At 38.2% G+C, this 16,710-nt stretch overlaps 1 protein-coding gene across 10 annotated transcripts in view; it reads left to right on the top strand.

The window, feature by feature from the left end:
• dip2a (disco-interacting protein 2 homolog A) overlaps positions 1 to 16,710 on the top strand; it is a 152,176-nt gene that overhangs the window by 80,529 nt on the left and 54,937 nt on the right. For all 10 annotated transcript variants that reach the window (XM_051906673.1, XM_051906671.1, XM_051906672.1 and 7 more), the window contains exon 2: positions 10,118 to 10,189. In XM_051906673.1, the coding sequence (XP_051762633.1) occupies positions 10,118 to 10,189 (72 nt within the window). The remainder of the gene's footprint in view (positions 1 to 10,117; positions 10,190 to 16,710) is intronic.

Raw genomic sequence — 16,710 nt, 5'->3', positions numbered from 1 at the left:
AATCAACTCCACAGCAACTACATAAATTTATCCACTAACCGTTCAGAAACGTCCAGTTTCATTCTAAAAGTTGTAACTTCTTCCTGAGTCTCTCCATCAGTGTCGACTCCGGTTTGAACAATGTAAGGCTGAACACCGTTACTGACAATCCTCATTTTGGCTGCGTGAGATTCTCCAGCTTTGTTGTTGTTGAGCAACCGAAGCATGAGCTGTTAAAGCTCCGCCCTCTTCTGGAAAGGGGGCCGGGGGCAGCAGCTCATTTGCATTTGAAGGGACACAAACAAAAACGGTGTGTTTTTGCTCACAGCCAAATAGGGGCAAATTTGACAAGCTATAATAAATGATCTGTGGGGTATTTTGAGCTGAAACTTCACAGACACATTCTGGGGACACCAGAGACTCATATTACATCTTGTAAAAGGGGCATGATAGGTCCCCTTTAAGATCCTGGATCTTTCTATCTTCTGGGTCTCATGGTGGAGATTTGTCATGCTGATATGGTCTATGTGTGATTGGACTGAATGCAGACATGAGCAGCTCCTGCTTCCATAGTGATGGTCCATGTCTAAATGCTGCCTAATGGCCGGCCCCTCCCACTCATTCCCAGGGGTCCGGGCTCTCTGTCGGCAGGGCAGGGGCTGTTTAAAGTGATAGGGCTCACAGAGACGACAGCAGAGGACACTAGGGATGACGGCAGCCGTTGGGAGGTGAAACCCGTGTGACCGGTGAGATCCCTGTCTGAAATATGTGCACCTGCGCTGGTTTGTGTGTTTGTGCTTGTGTGTGTGTCACGTCTTTGAAGGCAACGTGTTCTTATTGTGGATTAAACAAAGCTTTTGGGATTTCCTCAGAAGTGTAAACATACAATAATAACTCATGAGATGTTCTCGTATCTAAAGAGAGTGTTCTTACTAGACTTTTACTATTTTTTGTGTAGATTTAAAGTTAGTGTTCAATTTCTGCACTACACTGAAAAACAATTTTCACTCAGAAAATACTAATAAATTAACTCTTTCCCCGCAATTGACGTGTTTTTCTGGCAATCCATGTTTTCACTGTTATATGGCAGGGGGCGCCGTTACGCATCTTCTGAAATAGTACAGAAACAAAAGCGAAGAAGATGATCTGGGTAAACCAGAAGGAGCATATAGAAGCATTGCTTACACACAAGTAAAATAAAATATAAAGACAGATTGCGCCAGTATCGCTAGCAAGGCATCAAACTGAGCCACTTACATCTTGAAGTAAACTTTGAAGCGCTCGGGATAATCCCGCAGCTCCTTGATGAGGTGGAACTCTCCTTCCTCTCTACGCAATCTCGGGATTGGATGGACCCAATATTTCCTCTTTCTTTTTCTCTTTTTAAGAAGAGAGAGGACAACTAAATCATGCTCACAGCTTGAAGACTCCATTTTGTATTGTTTTGCGAATTTTTTCACAACGGATTCATTAATACGCATCGGACTCGGTGTGCAAGGTCTCTGTGCGTGACGAATTTTTAGGAACATGAATACGAAAAAACGCATGCGAAAATTTCGGACTCAGTGTGCAAAGGCCTTAACCGTAGCAAAACTTATGCGTTTTAAAACACACAAGTGTAAACGGGGCCATAGTCTGAAGCTAAAATAATCTTTGGCCATCATATACAACGAGATTTTCTGTGAAATCCGTCAATTGCGAGTGTACAAAACCTGCAGGCTGGCTCTGACTTATGGCACTGGAGCAAAAGTAACGCAGTTTATTCCAGCCCTAAACTTGAATAGGAGAAAGTATTTTAACATAAAAAACTAGAATAGACTGGAATAGACTGATGCTTCCACACTGGTGAGTGGCAATCAGCAGTGGACATAATTCTATAGTTCCATAGTTCTGTAACCTCTGGGAATAGAAAGTTATTGTCCTATGAAATTAATCTTTCTGGTAGGAAAGAAGTGCTATCTGTCAATTACTGTCATCTGAAGGATGGGGGAGCGCTAAGAGTTTTGTAGCTGCTCAAAAGCCCATGTGTCACCAGGGCAAGATGGAGTGGCACCTGTAAATGAGAGTCAGCGGGTACTTTTTCTCTCCAGAGTTTCTCATTCCCACTAGAATGAGAAATTACTCGTCAGGACAGAAATCTGGGTCAGTCTCTGACTGGAATGCACATAAATACACGTCTGGTGTGTGGTGAAAACATAATGGAGATGGAGAAATGAGACTGAGAGGAGCATTTGAAATAGTGAGTGATGGACAACAGACAGCAGTCACAGTAATGATGATGATGATGATGATGATGGTAGAGGAAAAGAAAGAGGCGATCGAGGTGTTCTTGGGTTGGATATACAGTATCCTAGGGGTGCAGTGATAAAATTTTAGCCCTGTTACTAGGCTGAAACACAATCTGTGCCCGCAGGAACTCTGAAAAAGGAAGTGGCTAATTTGATTGCGCTTTATGTAGAATTCTGCAGATTCCCCCACAAAATTAGCACTGAAAATCCAAAAACAAGGGCCTTTGATCCCTTGTGAAAAAGTGCTCTTAATTGTATTGAATGTGCACTTGTACTGTAGTGTACTTCAAATCTTAATAGTATATTTTCAAAAAGCCATACTTTATAATATAATATAATGAAATAAAAGGTCACTTAAGTGCACTTAAAGAGAGACACTTTCATGACTGTTTACACACTTAAGTACACTTTAAAGAGTGCACTATAATACATTTTCATTTAACTGCAGTTAACATGCAGTGACGTGTCAGAAAACATTACGTTCAGTTCACACTTAAAGGGGTAGTTCACCCAAAAATGAAAATGTTTATCTGCTTACCCCCAGGGCATCCAAGATGTAGGTGACTTTGTTTCTTCAGTAGAACACAAATGATGATTTTTAACTCCAACGCAATGCAGTTGGACATAGTGGTGTTTTAGAGGTAAAAAATGATATAAATATTGTTCGGTTTCTCTCACAAACTGATCGTTTCGTGTCTTAGGACATCAATGTGTTGTCACGAGCCGCAGGGTTTAATTTGGATTTGTCTGTGAATGTTTTTTTGACTCTTATAGATTTTGTTACCATTGACATGCATTATAAGACTGACAGACGGCAACGGTTGGAGTTAAAAATCATCATTTGTGTTCTACTGAAGAAACAAAGTCACCTACATCTTGAATGCCCTGGGGGTAAGCAGATAAACATCAGATTTTAATTTTTGGGTGAACTATCCCTTAAGTACATTATTATAAAGCGTATTTCCATAATAAGTACTCTGTTTTATGCTAAAGTGCACTTCTTTTCACAAGCACACAATTATAATTTTCTCATTATAATATTATGTAGCCTATATGACAGACTTGTTCTGTACATGTTGAGCATAACTGTATTTTTCTTTTTGAAGTGATTTCAATCATATTTAAAGCAATTCAAAACCATCATGGTGAACAGTGCATAAGTGTCTCAGCTGAAGGAAATAATCCATTATTTATCTGATTTAATATATTGGCCACATTTTCTTTTTGGACCGATAACGATAACATTAAAAAAATGAACATATATTGGCTGGTATCACTACTACATCATGTTTTGGGGTTGTGAATGTAATTTCATGTTGACTTTTAGGTATGAATCAATAATATTTTGTGATTGGTCAGTTGGTGCCTCCCCAGTTTATCGTATTGTCACAAACTGTAGGTTCGTATTTAAAGTCAGAATCTAGCCTCTTCTTTTTCCCCAGTTGTGTGTGTGTGTGTGTGTGTGTGTGTGTGTGTGTGTGTGTGTGTGTGTGTGTGTGTGGCAGCTGAGGCCACCTGACTGTGTCCCCATCAGCCGCTAATGGCCAGTTCTTATGGTTTGATGTGGAAGGGATGTGCACCTGATCCCCATCCGTAGCGCCGTCACCTCTTACTCACCGCACACACGGGGGCAGATCATTGACCTTTGACTTTTATCTTCAAGCGCTCTGAACTCGAGCATCATTTAAAGCTCTTGCTGTGGGGCTGGGCATTAATCACATCTTCCCATTGTTCCTCTTAGCATCTCTATTGATTACTAAATACATTTTTTGATAGTAGTGGTAGTGGTCAACCGATATGTTTGTTTTCTGTGGTCAGAGTAGGGTGTGTCTAATGGCCAGTGTGAAGGAAGAGTCAGACTCTGTAATTGTTTGCAGGAAAAAAAGGTCAATTGTCTATAGCAGTGTAGCGATGCATGAAGAACGTCTCACACAGAAGTCACTTCCAAACCAAGCTGCTTTCTGTTGGTCAATGTGCTGAATTCATGTGAACTTTAAGCAGATTCTTATTTAAATGACTGGATATCGCCTGCAAAATTTGGCCAAACAATGGTAAATGTGAACACACCATAATACTGATGTAATATACAGATAAATAAAACATTTTGAATAATCAAAGGCCAATTATGTCACGGCCATATGTCTGGGCAATATGTCATCTATCAGTAAGTAAGAATCATGTGAATACAGAAAATGATTTGGAAACTGAATCATGAAATGTTGCAAGCCAGATTCGAACTCACACCACCTGCATAAGCTCAATATGTGGGAGCACAAACATTAAATGCCAGGTCACAGTTATGTCTAAATCAAGTGTTCGTGCTTTTTTCTGACTTATTCATCTGTATAGATTATCATGTATAGAGTATCAATATTAGTGACTAATATTGGATATACTGTATATATTTCTAAAACTTCACGGCATTGATTGATGTTGAACATAAATTGGCCCGTAATGAATGTTTAATTGTACATGCTCATTTACCCTGTTTTTACTTACATTACTTTTGCCATCATCTAGCACTCACTTAAAGTTGCTCTTTAAAATCAATAATAATTCAATAACACACAGCAAAATCCCCAGAGTTAAATCAACTCTGCTCAGATTACATATGGTCCCTCTCTATATAGTGTTAAAGTTACACTGAAGCAGAGTTACAGTTAATGAGATAATTAAGTGATTAATTAAGTTATGATTGAGCATTAGTGATGAACACCTGCTGTTAACAAGCAGAATCACTGAAGAGAAACACAATAACAACAAATGACTTCCAGCCACAGCCTTAGATGAAATCAACTGAAGATAAAAGACATTAAATCTCTCAAGATCTGATTAAACAACTCCACAAACAGCATATTATCTCATTAACTTTAACTCTGCTTCAGTGTTATTTCAGTGAGAGGGACCATATGTTCTCTGAGCAGAGTTGACTTAACTCTGGGGATTTTGCTGTGTACTTTGCCTAAATAAATTAAAAATAAAACACTAAAAACTAAAATCACTCTACTAAAATTATGGATACCGATAAGCCAATATTTTTTTTTCATGTTAAGGCAGATAAAGATAAATGGCTGATATTAAAATTATGTGCTATTTTGTCTAGATTAATTAAAAATAAAACACTAAAAATCTGTCAGCCGATACTTATAAGCCAATATTCTGTATAATGTTAAGACTAATAACTGATAAATGGCTGATATTAACATTTGCCATATTTTACAATATTTTATCTAAATAAATAAAAAAAAACTAAAATCAAATGCTACGAGTGAATTTAGTCATAACAACATTAGAATGTACAGTATTGAAAGTGGAAAATCCTTTTGAGAGTGCATACTTGTCATTCTGGAATAGTCCCACAGTTATAGCTAAGGAGTTTGAGCTACGGTTGGGTTTAGGAGTAAGGGTAGGGTTAGGATTAGGGGTTACAGTTAACAGTGTAAACAGTGTAAATGCAAGTACTTTACAATGCAGTGACATGTACATATTTAATAAGTATACTGTATCAAATGTGTAAGGACATAGTAGGTAAAGCCATTTAGTATAAAATGTGACCCTGTATTCTGTACATGTACTTCGTCCTCAGTACTCTTTATGGAAGAAAGTTAATGACAAATGTTTTTGACATTGTATTTTTAGGGCTTGCATTTTAAAATGTGTGTGAAAAGTTTTTAACTGAAATATTCACAGCTTAAGTCAAGTCAAGTCACCTTTATTTATATAGCGCTTTTAACAATGCAGATTGTGTCAAAGCAGCTTTACAGTGATAACTGGTATATAATTTTGGCTGCACAGCAGCTTTTAAAGTAAATGGTGTCCTTATCCATCTTAAGTAAATTCAGTATTGATTCATTCCATTGTAAGAATCAATAGTTATTAATTTAGTTAATTTATCTATATCAGCACTGGAGTAAACAGTGATGTCATCATCCAGCTCAGTTCAGTTCGCATACAATGGTGTCAATGCAGACAGATCAAAACACTTTTGAATATCAAATGTCAAGTGTCCCCAACTAAGCAAGCCAAAGGCAACAGCTCAAGGAACCCAAACTCCAACAGGTGAACTGTGCCACTGGCTGTCGTGTCGATGAGGCCTTCACAGTGGATGATCTAGTTGACTCAATCTCTGCTGATACGTCAGGGCTGCGTTGTGGTCGCGTCAAGGCGCAGGTCCTCGATCTCACATGGATACGGCCCGAATCCGGCTGACTACGGTAAACCTCGGGATAAACAGAGAGACTAATATTAGCGTAGATGCCATTCTTCTTCTGATGTAACAAGTACATCTGGTGTTATAGGAAGTGTTCCCGGTTCCGGCTGACCTAATTTATGCAGCCTAACAATCCTTTAACGGATTTGAAAATATAAATTGATAATGTGTTATGTGTATGCCAAGTTAAAGAGATGCGTTTTTAGTCTAGATTTAAACTGACAGAGTGTGTCTGCTTCCCGAACAATGCTAGGAAGATTGTTCTAGAGTTTAGGTGCCAAATAGGAGAAGGATCTACCGCCTGCGGTTGATTTTGATATTCTAGGTATTATCAGCTGGCCTGAATTCTGAGATCGCAATAGACGTGAAGGACTATAATGAATTAGGAGCTCGCTCAGGTACTGGGGAGCTAAACCATTTAGTGCTTTGTAAGTAATTAGCAAGATTTTAAAATCTATACAATGTTTAACAGGAAGCCAATGCAGTGTTGACAGAACCAGGCTAATAAGGACATACTTCCTGGTTCTAGTAAGAACTCTAGCTGCTGCGTTTTGGACCAGCTGTAGTTTATTTATCAAGCGAGCAGGGCAACCACCCAGTAGATTTACAGTAATCTAGCCTTGAGGTCATGAACGCATGAACTAACTGTTCTGCATTTGTCATTGAGAGCATATGTCGTAGTTTAGATATATTTTTAAGAATGCGGTTTTACAGATGCTTAAATATACAACCATGTTGAATTTCAGCCCATAAAAATACAAGCCCTATATTAAAAAGCTTTTTTGTTTCAAAAACATTTGTCATTAATTTTCTTTCTTAACTCTGTGTCCCAGCATTACTCTGGCCTGGATGAGCTACGGTCTCCTGTAACAGAAGAAGGCAGTTCAGAGAGGTCTGTGGGCAGGAGAATAGCCCTCCATTGTGTGCCTGCGGCCGTGTTGCACCGCGCTCTGTGTTTGAGCAGACAATGCATGCATCAGGTCTGCTACAGTACTGCATTGTGTGCATGATCCACATCTCGCGCTGGAGACAGTAGACCTCTCACTCATGATGGTGACTCAGGGGCATCTGAACACACTGGCAGCAGTGTCCGTCTGCTGATCACACCTCTGCTGTCGCCCGCTGAACATCTCAGTCACTTTGTTCGTCTGTGAGCTCGTCCGTCTTTCTCGCAGACAAGTCTTGTTTCTAGCCTTCGGCGTCAACTTTGCCATATCTTTAAGGTAAAATGATGGGCGTTGTGATGGCAGGTTGGACATGTTGATTTGTGACCCAGCTGTTTGAGTGTTATGTTTTCCCAGCGCCCCCCTCTCGGTGTTGTGCGGAGGTTTTTTTCATCCTCTCCGGGCGGCTGGGAAAGGCTCGGGGAGGGGAATGTGTCAGAGACTGTTTGGGAGCCTCACTTTTCTTTAGTGGTGTCAGTCAGCAGGGCCGTGGCCTCCACGCTGAATCAATATGGCTTTTGTTAGAAGAGAAAAAGCTTCTTTAGATGCTGGGATCTTAGAGTGAAGCAGGGTGATGCAGGATAACAAGGGAATAAGCATCCCGACACAAGGCTTCAACATTCCCAAACTGCACCAGTGTGACACTTTTCCCAGCCTCCAAGTTATTTTTCGCCACATCTTTCATTTATCGGTTATCGGCCTTAAGATGAAAAAAATTATAAGCACTGTCATAATACTATAAACCAGTCACTGTGACCTGATTGGTTGGTTCACTTATTATTTTCGTGCTTATTTGGCCTGTTTTATCATTATAATGTCTGATCGTGGGTTTCATGTCAATAAATCCCAGCTGAGCACATGCTATTGTAACTGTCATAGGCTCCCCTGCTTTTATCTGTCCATTTATCTATCCATCTACCAGAAGACAGACTCAACTGACCGTGACACTGTTTTCAGCTTTATATGTTGTCATTTCTCATTCTTTTGATTTTCAGTGTCTATTTCTTCTTTGTGTGATTGAGGAGTAAGTGAAGTGTGCCAGCGGAGCTCTGCCTGTGTCATTGTGGTGGCATTACTGATCGGAAAGGTCTCCATTAGTTTAGAAAATATCATGTGTCCCGGACAGCCTGTAATTAAGCGTGTGTTTCAGAGGCCAGACTGCCGTCAGCAATATCTGCAGGAGGAAAATCACTCCAAGTGTGTCAGTGGAATTATATTTTAATAAGTATTTATGAAGTTTGGAGTAAAAATTGCATAAATCTGAGCTGATTTATTGAACATCTGCTGTAGCAGACTTGCGCAGTACAATAAATGTAATGTGTTTAGGTTTGAAGGTTGGTTTTAGACTAGTACATGCTTCCTAATTCTCTTCTGTTGAATAGTTCACTACTGTTCAAAAGTTTGGGTTTTAACGTCTCCATGTTTTTCCATGTTTTAGTTTGATCAAAAATACAGTAAAAACAGTAATATTGTGAAATATTATTACAATGTAAAATAGCTGTTTTCTATGTAAATATATGTTCAAATGTAATTTATTCCTGTGATCAAAGCTGAATTTTCAGCATCATTACTCCAGTCTTCAGTGTCACATGATCCTTCAGAAATCATTCTAATATGCTCAAAAAACATTTATGATCATTATCAATGTTGAAAACAGTTGTGCTGCTTCATATTTTGAGGAAACCGAAATACGTTTTGTTCAGGTTTCTTTTATTAATAGAAATTTCAAAAGAACAACATTTATTTGAAATCTTACATACTGTAAATCTTTTGTAACCAAGTCTTTACTACCACTTTTATGAATTTAATGTGTCCTTGATGAATAAAAGTATTAATTTAATTCAGTAACTTGGTTGTCACATGTCGGCTTGACTTGATAATCCAGAACAATGAGGCTTGACGCAGATGAACGATGAAATATCGTTTAATAAACACTAGAAACCAAAAAGAGATACACCAACGTTAACACAAGACAAAGAACAGACGAACACTAAGTGTTTAAATACACAAGATCATGAGTACCAGGTCAACCAAACAATGAATAACTATGGCAACTAAGGAAACAGGAACTGAACACAGGCAAAACAAGATAAATATCAAAATAAGAGTCCTTGAAAACCAAGACATTGGGAATCGTGACAATAGTAGTGCATTGGTTCCATATTTTGTTGTGTGATGCAGTGACATGTGTGATGCAGGATTTATATCACTTTTTGTGATATAAATCCTGCACACTACTCAAGTTTGCATCATCACACAAATAGTTTGGTCAACTGACCTTCCTTTTTTTGGGGAACTTTATTGAAACAAAATAAGATTTAATATCACTGAATTAGTCGGACTATATTTATTTACAACAACAAAAGTAAGGGTTTGATTAGGTCATTATCTTCTTAAGGTAGTTATTATAGTGCAGGTGGAAATTCATGTTGTCTTTTCAGCAGGGTTGTTTTAGCAAAAGTTAAGAGTGAACACTGGAGGCCTCAGTGATATTTGTGTTTTTATACTGGGAATTCATGTCTGTGCTGGATGTTTACGGGCCGTGTGGAGCTCAGCGCACCAGCGGAGCGGTGAACTTTCTCTGTGCCCTGCTGTGCCAGGACAGTGGGCTGACTCTGAGCAATGTGATGCCAGCTTTTCAAACACAGAATACATGATTCATCACAATCCTTTTGTTTCTCTCTCTCTCTCTGTAGGTGACATCACACAGAAAGGCTATGAAAAGAAAAGAGGGAAATTATTGGCGCCCTACATACCCCAGATACAAGGTAAACAGCTCACTCTTATCAACTGTACTGTACAGCCACTGTTTAATGAAGTATATTTTCGCTCACAGTGCATGTCTAGGTTAATTGTCACCTCTTCGACCTTCGTGAGAGCTCTGAATCTTACTGTGGTCTGGAATGATCTGAAAGACATGGATGGTTTCGGTACTGTCAAGGATACTCTGAGCTAATGGAAACAATGTGTGTGTCTCTCTGGGGAATAGGAGTTATCCACACTATAAAACTAAATACTAAGTGCAGGGTTCAAACTGCCTTAAACTCTCAATTATGTGGTGTGTCTCTTTGTTGTTTGGTTTAGGGTGGCTAGCAACTGCCCATATATCCAGGCATGATATCTCTTTCCATATGCAGAATACAGATGTGACAATTATTTATGGATCCTTGCTCTTTCACCTCTAAAATGTAAGAAATTCCTCCTTTTGGAGTCTTAAATTTGTTTTATTCATGTCTTTTATTTGGAACATGGGATAGTTCACCCAAAAATGAAAATTGTCATTATTTCAATCATGGCAACTCTCTGAATAGTTTTAGCATGTTAATGTATTTAGTCTTGGTGGACTAGATTTGCTACACTGCTGTTGCTGATGCTTCTGCTGTAGAGCAAGTTACTACTAATAGGTACACAGACACGCTGCTGTGAGCATGTAAGATATGCTGTTGCTGCTAAATAGACACACATAAATCCTGTAGCAGATTTAGGCAGGTGGAGCTGGGGAGGTGGAGGGGTTCAGAGGAACTATAATAGCGCTGCAGGACCAGCTTACAGCAAACACTGAACCAGACTATTTGAGCAAGCAATCTCATTGGCTGCGGGATCAGCAGAGGCCAATTAGCTTGTGCCATGTGGTAATGATTTGATTGTTAGCAGATTGCATGTAAAGGATCTATAAGCCTGCGCCATCTAGGGTTTCTTGACTGAACTAGACTTTTATTTCATTCCAAAATCATATGAAGTCTTTCTTCTGTGTAACTCAAAAAGATTATATTCAGCAGAATGTTCACACTGCTTGTTTCCATAAAATGAAAGTGAATTGGGACTGGAGCTGTTGAGGTCCAAAAGTCACCTTAAAAGTGTCATAATAAAATTGTCCATGTGACTTCTGCGTTGTTTTCCAAGTATTCTGCAGTCACACAATAGCTCTGTGTGAGGAACAGGCTGGAAATTTTTAGGACCTGAGCACCAATGGTGTGAGGACCCTATTGGAATTGCTCGGCCAATTATTCTTCTCCGAAATGAATCGCATTTTTGAGGTCCTAAACATGCTTGAAAACTCATGAAACTTTGCACATGCGTCAGAAGTGGTGAAAATTACGTCTGTTATGGGTTTCAGTATTAGGCATGGCAAAATGGCACGATAGCGCCACCTACAAATTTCCAATTAAGCGCCCTTCGTGCTACATTTCACAAACAGTTATGAAATTTGGTAGACAGATGTAACAGCTCAGTACCTACAAAAAAGCCCCTGGGTGCAAAATCTGTAAACCCAACAGGAATTTTCTCTGCAAAATTTTGGCTTTTTTTGCCATTTCCAGACGTTGTACTTTAACGAACTCCTCCTAGAGCTTTAATCAGATCAACATCATATTTGGTCAGTCTAATCTAAAGGCCTTTGAGACATTAAATTGCAAAGAGATAGAGTTTTCGCTGAAAGGTGTGTCCGTGGCGGCCTGACAAAGTTCGATTTTCATCATGAAACAGGAAGTTGTTGTAACTCGGGTATACAATGTTGGATCTGCCCCAAACTTCATATGTTTTCTTAGAGTCCTGACATGAAGACATCTACATGCCAATATTCAGTTACAGTCATAGCGCCACCTGCCGGCAACAGGAAATGACATGTTTTACACTGTAATTAAGTCCTCATAGAGATTCAAACAGAACCACATCATATATGGTCAGTCTAATCTTAAGGCTTTAGCCACGTTAAATTGCAAAAATCTTGAGTTTTCGTTGGAGGGCGTGTCCGTGGCGGCCTGACAAAGTCTGATGTTTCGCCATGAAAGAGGAAGCTGTTGTAACTCAGGCATACAATGTCCGATCTGCCCCAAACTTCACATGTGTGATAAGAGTCCTGGCCTAAAGACATCTAGATGCCAATATTCAGTTAGTCATTGTGCCACCTGCTGGCAACAGGAAATGGTATGCTTTACACTTTAATTCACTCCCAGAAACACATTTCAATATGCCACAAAGTACCAAACATGGTAGAAACATGTTAAATCATGCAACACTTGGTGAAGTGCTAATGTATGCGATTAACGCCATGAAACAGGAAGTTGTTGTAACTCAGGCATACAATGTCGATCTGCTCCAAACTTCACATGTTTGATAATAGTCCTGGCCTGAAGTCATCTACATGGCAAAATTCAGTTACGGTCAAAGCGCCACCTGTTGGCAGCAGGAAGTGTGCAACTTTGAAATGACTTGGCCATAATTCTCCTGTATTCACTCGCTTACATGCATGTCACCCACTGTTCACTGTTTTCCTGATGCCAACGGATGGCGGTGAGCCCATGTGCGTGGGCCCTTTCATCGCTGCTTGCAGCTTTAATTTTTTTATTGTTATTCGAAGAACAGCTTCCTATTCGAAATTGCTATAAAATCTCTCGTTTGCGTTCAGTAAAATTGTTTGTGTGAATTATGTTTTTAACCAGATGTTATTAGCATTATTCTGTGTCCTGGCTTGATGTATCTTGATGTGCCACATTTGAATGAAAAAAAAAAAAAAACCTCTGAAAATGATTTGAGAGTGATTTAATCAGGACTTGATCAGGAATTTTCATTTTTGTGTGAACTTCTACTAAAAGAAAATGCACACAGTTGTCTTTTCTCTACACTGATCTTGTAGGAAACAGTGTTATTTTATATTATTACTTACTATTATAATATGTATTAAAATTTTCAATTAGTTTTCATTTTAGTGAAAGTTTTAATAATTTCAGTTATTTGCCAAGACAACATTTCTTACATTTTTTGTTACGTTTAAGTTTTTCGTTTAATATTTAGGCCTATATTTTATTTTATTTTATTTTAGCTTAATTTCAGTTTCCAAAAAATGATTTTCAATAGTTTTAGCTAACAGTAATGGCACTGCTGGGAAAAGCCAAAGGCCCTCAACAGAAGTGGATGTCACAGGTTATCTCCCCCAATCAGATCAATGGCATCTGTTTTGGTGATTTTGTTCACACGTGTCGGTCAATATTTCGACTGCTCGTGTCTTTCTGAACAACCCCCTCAGGGCTCTGTCCCTGCTCAATCTGTATTCCTTGTGTATGTTTAATTTTAGATTGTCCCTGCATACGTATTTTATGATGGTTGCGGTGGCTTGTGGAAAAGTGAACGTCTGTCTGGGCCCCCACTCTATATTTTTGGTTTGGCTTTGAAATCAAGAATCAAGACTTGATTTTAAATCAGCCTTGCAGCAGAGATGACTCTCCATTGTGGGGTTTGTCTTTGTCGTTTTCTAAGCTGGCTAACAGACCACCACACTTCCTCCCATGATCTTCTCTGTGCTCCTCGGGTCCTGAAACCCTTGTGTACAAGAAGTAGACTTTAGCATATGTTTGAAAAAAGTACTTATTACAGGAATAATATACTTTAAAAGAATATACTTAAGTGTGAACTGAATGTAACGTTTTCAGACACTTAATTGACTGTTAATTTTAATTTAAATTAAATAAAGATGTAATATAGTTTACATTTATATTAAATGCAGTTAGCTGAACTTTAGCGTGCTTTTTGATCCACTTAAGTAGGACTTCAATGCATCTTTATATGTAATTTCATGATTACTTTTATTGTCTGGTTAAAGTTACTGCCGAATGTACTGACAAACATTTGTGATAAACTAAAATATACTTTGATGTCATTTCTGTTTAAATTTGTTCATGTATTTAAATATATTTGTAATTACACATTTATAAAGATGAAGTTGCAATTTAGTACATTAAAAATATATTAACTTTAAGTGTAATATCGAATAACAAACTACAGTTAAAATTATAAACATGTACTTTACATGTGCTTTAGTATGTTAGTCAACACTTCAAAATATGCGTATTTCTTTAAAGCACGACAAATGATTATTAAAACATAATGATTAAAAACATAATGATAAAACATAAGTACAAAAGTAGTCTCTTTAAGTGCACTTAAATGGCCTTTTCTTTTGTCAAATCGACTTAGATAATTAATGTGGTTTAGACAACATAATATTTTGAGTTTCTGTTGATTAAACCAATCGCCTTCATTGTATTAACTCAAAAATGTAATTTCAATGAGCTCAAAATTTTAAGGCAACCGGGTATCTTACTTTTTAAAGTTAAACCAACAATTCTTTTTTTACAGTGTATACAGCTTTTTTTTTTTTTTTTTTAAATATCATATTTAAAGTACACTACAAGTGCACATTCAATACAATTAAGTGCACTTTTTTTTCACAAGGGATGTCAAAGAGGTCATAAAGATTTGGCCCTCTGAATTCGTCTTTGAATCTGTGTGGTCATGTTCACAGATGATGTCCTCTACCTCAGAACAAAGAAGAAAACTGCACACAATTTGTGCTGGAAAGTTCTAGTTTACCAATATTATACTCAGGCACTAGAGCTGAACAAATCTAAGTAGCTAAGCCATTTCTTGTGAAATCTCAAATCGAGCTGTTTATGTAACTAATTAAAGTTCGTTACGATCAAGACTTCTAATGAGGCCTCAGTCATTAAGGCTGGCACATCTCCTAGAAATCTTCTAATGGTTACATTGTTGCATCTTCTGAAACATTCTGTCCAGATCTGACTGGTAACAATCGTTTGGAAGCAAGAACGTGATTGGTTGGTTATCAGCCAACTGTGGAAGGGCATTAACTTGCTTAGCAACTGGACAGAGCTACTTGTAGCATTTACGGCTGTGTTATCTTTGCACATAGTTGGGCTTTTGTGAAGCTGTTGAGATTACACACACTATCAGGACATTGTATCAGTGGTTCTGCATAGGCCGTGTGTGTTAGTGCTTATGAACCAGCACTCCTCACTTCTTTTGATGTTACAGACTGTGTCTTATTGTCCTCATACAACTTTAGCCGTAAGTAAGCTTTTGTTGAGTTAAGCAGGGTTGGAGGTTTTGAGGTGGAGTGTTTCCCAGAAGCAGTCCAGCCCTCACAGGACCCACAGCTGATAGAAACAGCAGCAGTGTTATAATGCTGGTACTGTGCAATTATTGGGAAGACCTAAAGCAGTTATGATGGACTTAATAACAGAGGAAACAAGAGATGTTTTAATAAGAGATACTTAAATGAATAACAATCATGTTTGCAGTATACACTCTATTGGGAACATAGCAACCCAGAGGGTTTTTTTTTGTTGTTAAATATAACAAAAATAAACAATTATATTAAATCTTCCATTCACATACATGTGGCATTTGATCTGTAAAGTTGTCTAAATGATCGTTTTAAAGGTGGGACTGTTGTTCTAGACAGCATTCAAAAGTTTGGGGAAGATCATGTTTTTGAAAGAAGTCTCTTCTGCTCACCAAGACTGCATTTATTTGACCAGAAATACAGGGGGAAAAAACAGCAATATTGTGAAATATTATTACAATTCAAAAGATATGTGAATATATAGTAAAGTGTAATTTATTCCTGTGATCAAAGCTGAATTTTCAGCATCATTACTCCAGTCTTCAGTGTCACATGATCCTTCAGAAATCATTCTAATATGCTGATTTGCTCAAACATTATCAATGTTAAAATTCATAATTTGTCATATTTAAGTGGAAAACATGATTCAGGATTATTTGATGAATAGAAAGAACAGAATTAATTTAAAATAGGAATCTTTTGTGGCAATGTAAAAGTCTTTACTGTCTCTTTTGATCAATTGAATGCATCCTCGCTGAATGAAAGTAATTTCTTACTGAGCCCAAACATTAGAACAGTAGTGTAGTTTTGAAACACTCTCCACTTTAACATTTACTTGGGTTCAGTGTCTGCTCCGTAGACTGCCATTGTAAGTGCGTTACTGTAAACACATTTTTTGTGTGATTTAACAAACTGCGGGATTAACACATAATGAAGTTCAGAATATTCGACTTATCCTAAACTAGTCCTACAGTTGGCGACGCCTGTGTTTATCCGTCGTTGTGTCCTTTGGTTAAGTATGTGACCTTTCCTGAGCTCAGTGTGGTTGTTTAGGGATATTACCCTAATGAATGCTCCACCATGTCAACGCAGGAGCTGGAGTTCCTTTCAATGATTCCCGGGGCAAGAGGTCAGTATGAAGTGGTTGCTAGGCAAACGGTTTGGGAGGAGGTAAACAATCCTGTGTTGCTTTCTTTGACTTTCCAGGAAAAAAAACAGACACAAAGATAAGAGGTCACTAACCTGTGATAGATGTTCCCCCATGTCACAGTTTCACAAAGAATAGTTTGGTTTAATTTAGATCCTAAATGACAAAAGCAGGACTGTTTTTTAAATGCCATTTTTTCCTTTGATGTCCTTCATCTCTCC

This window comes from Ctenopharyngodon idella, chromosome 9, assembly GCF_019924925.1.
Source record: "Ctenopharyngodon idella isolate HZGC_01 chromosome 9, HZGC01, whole genome shotgun sequence".
Taxonomy (NCBI): Eukaryota; Metazoa; Chordata; class Actinopteri; order Cypriniformes; family Xenocyprididae; genus Ctenopharyngodon; species Ctenopharyngodon idella.
Note: the sequence above shows the minus strand (reverse complement) of the source record. Positions and strands in the feature narration are given on the sequence as shown.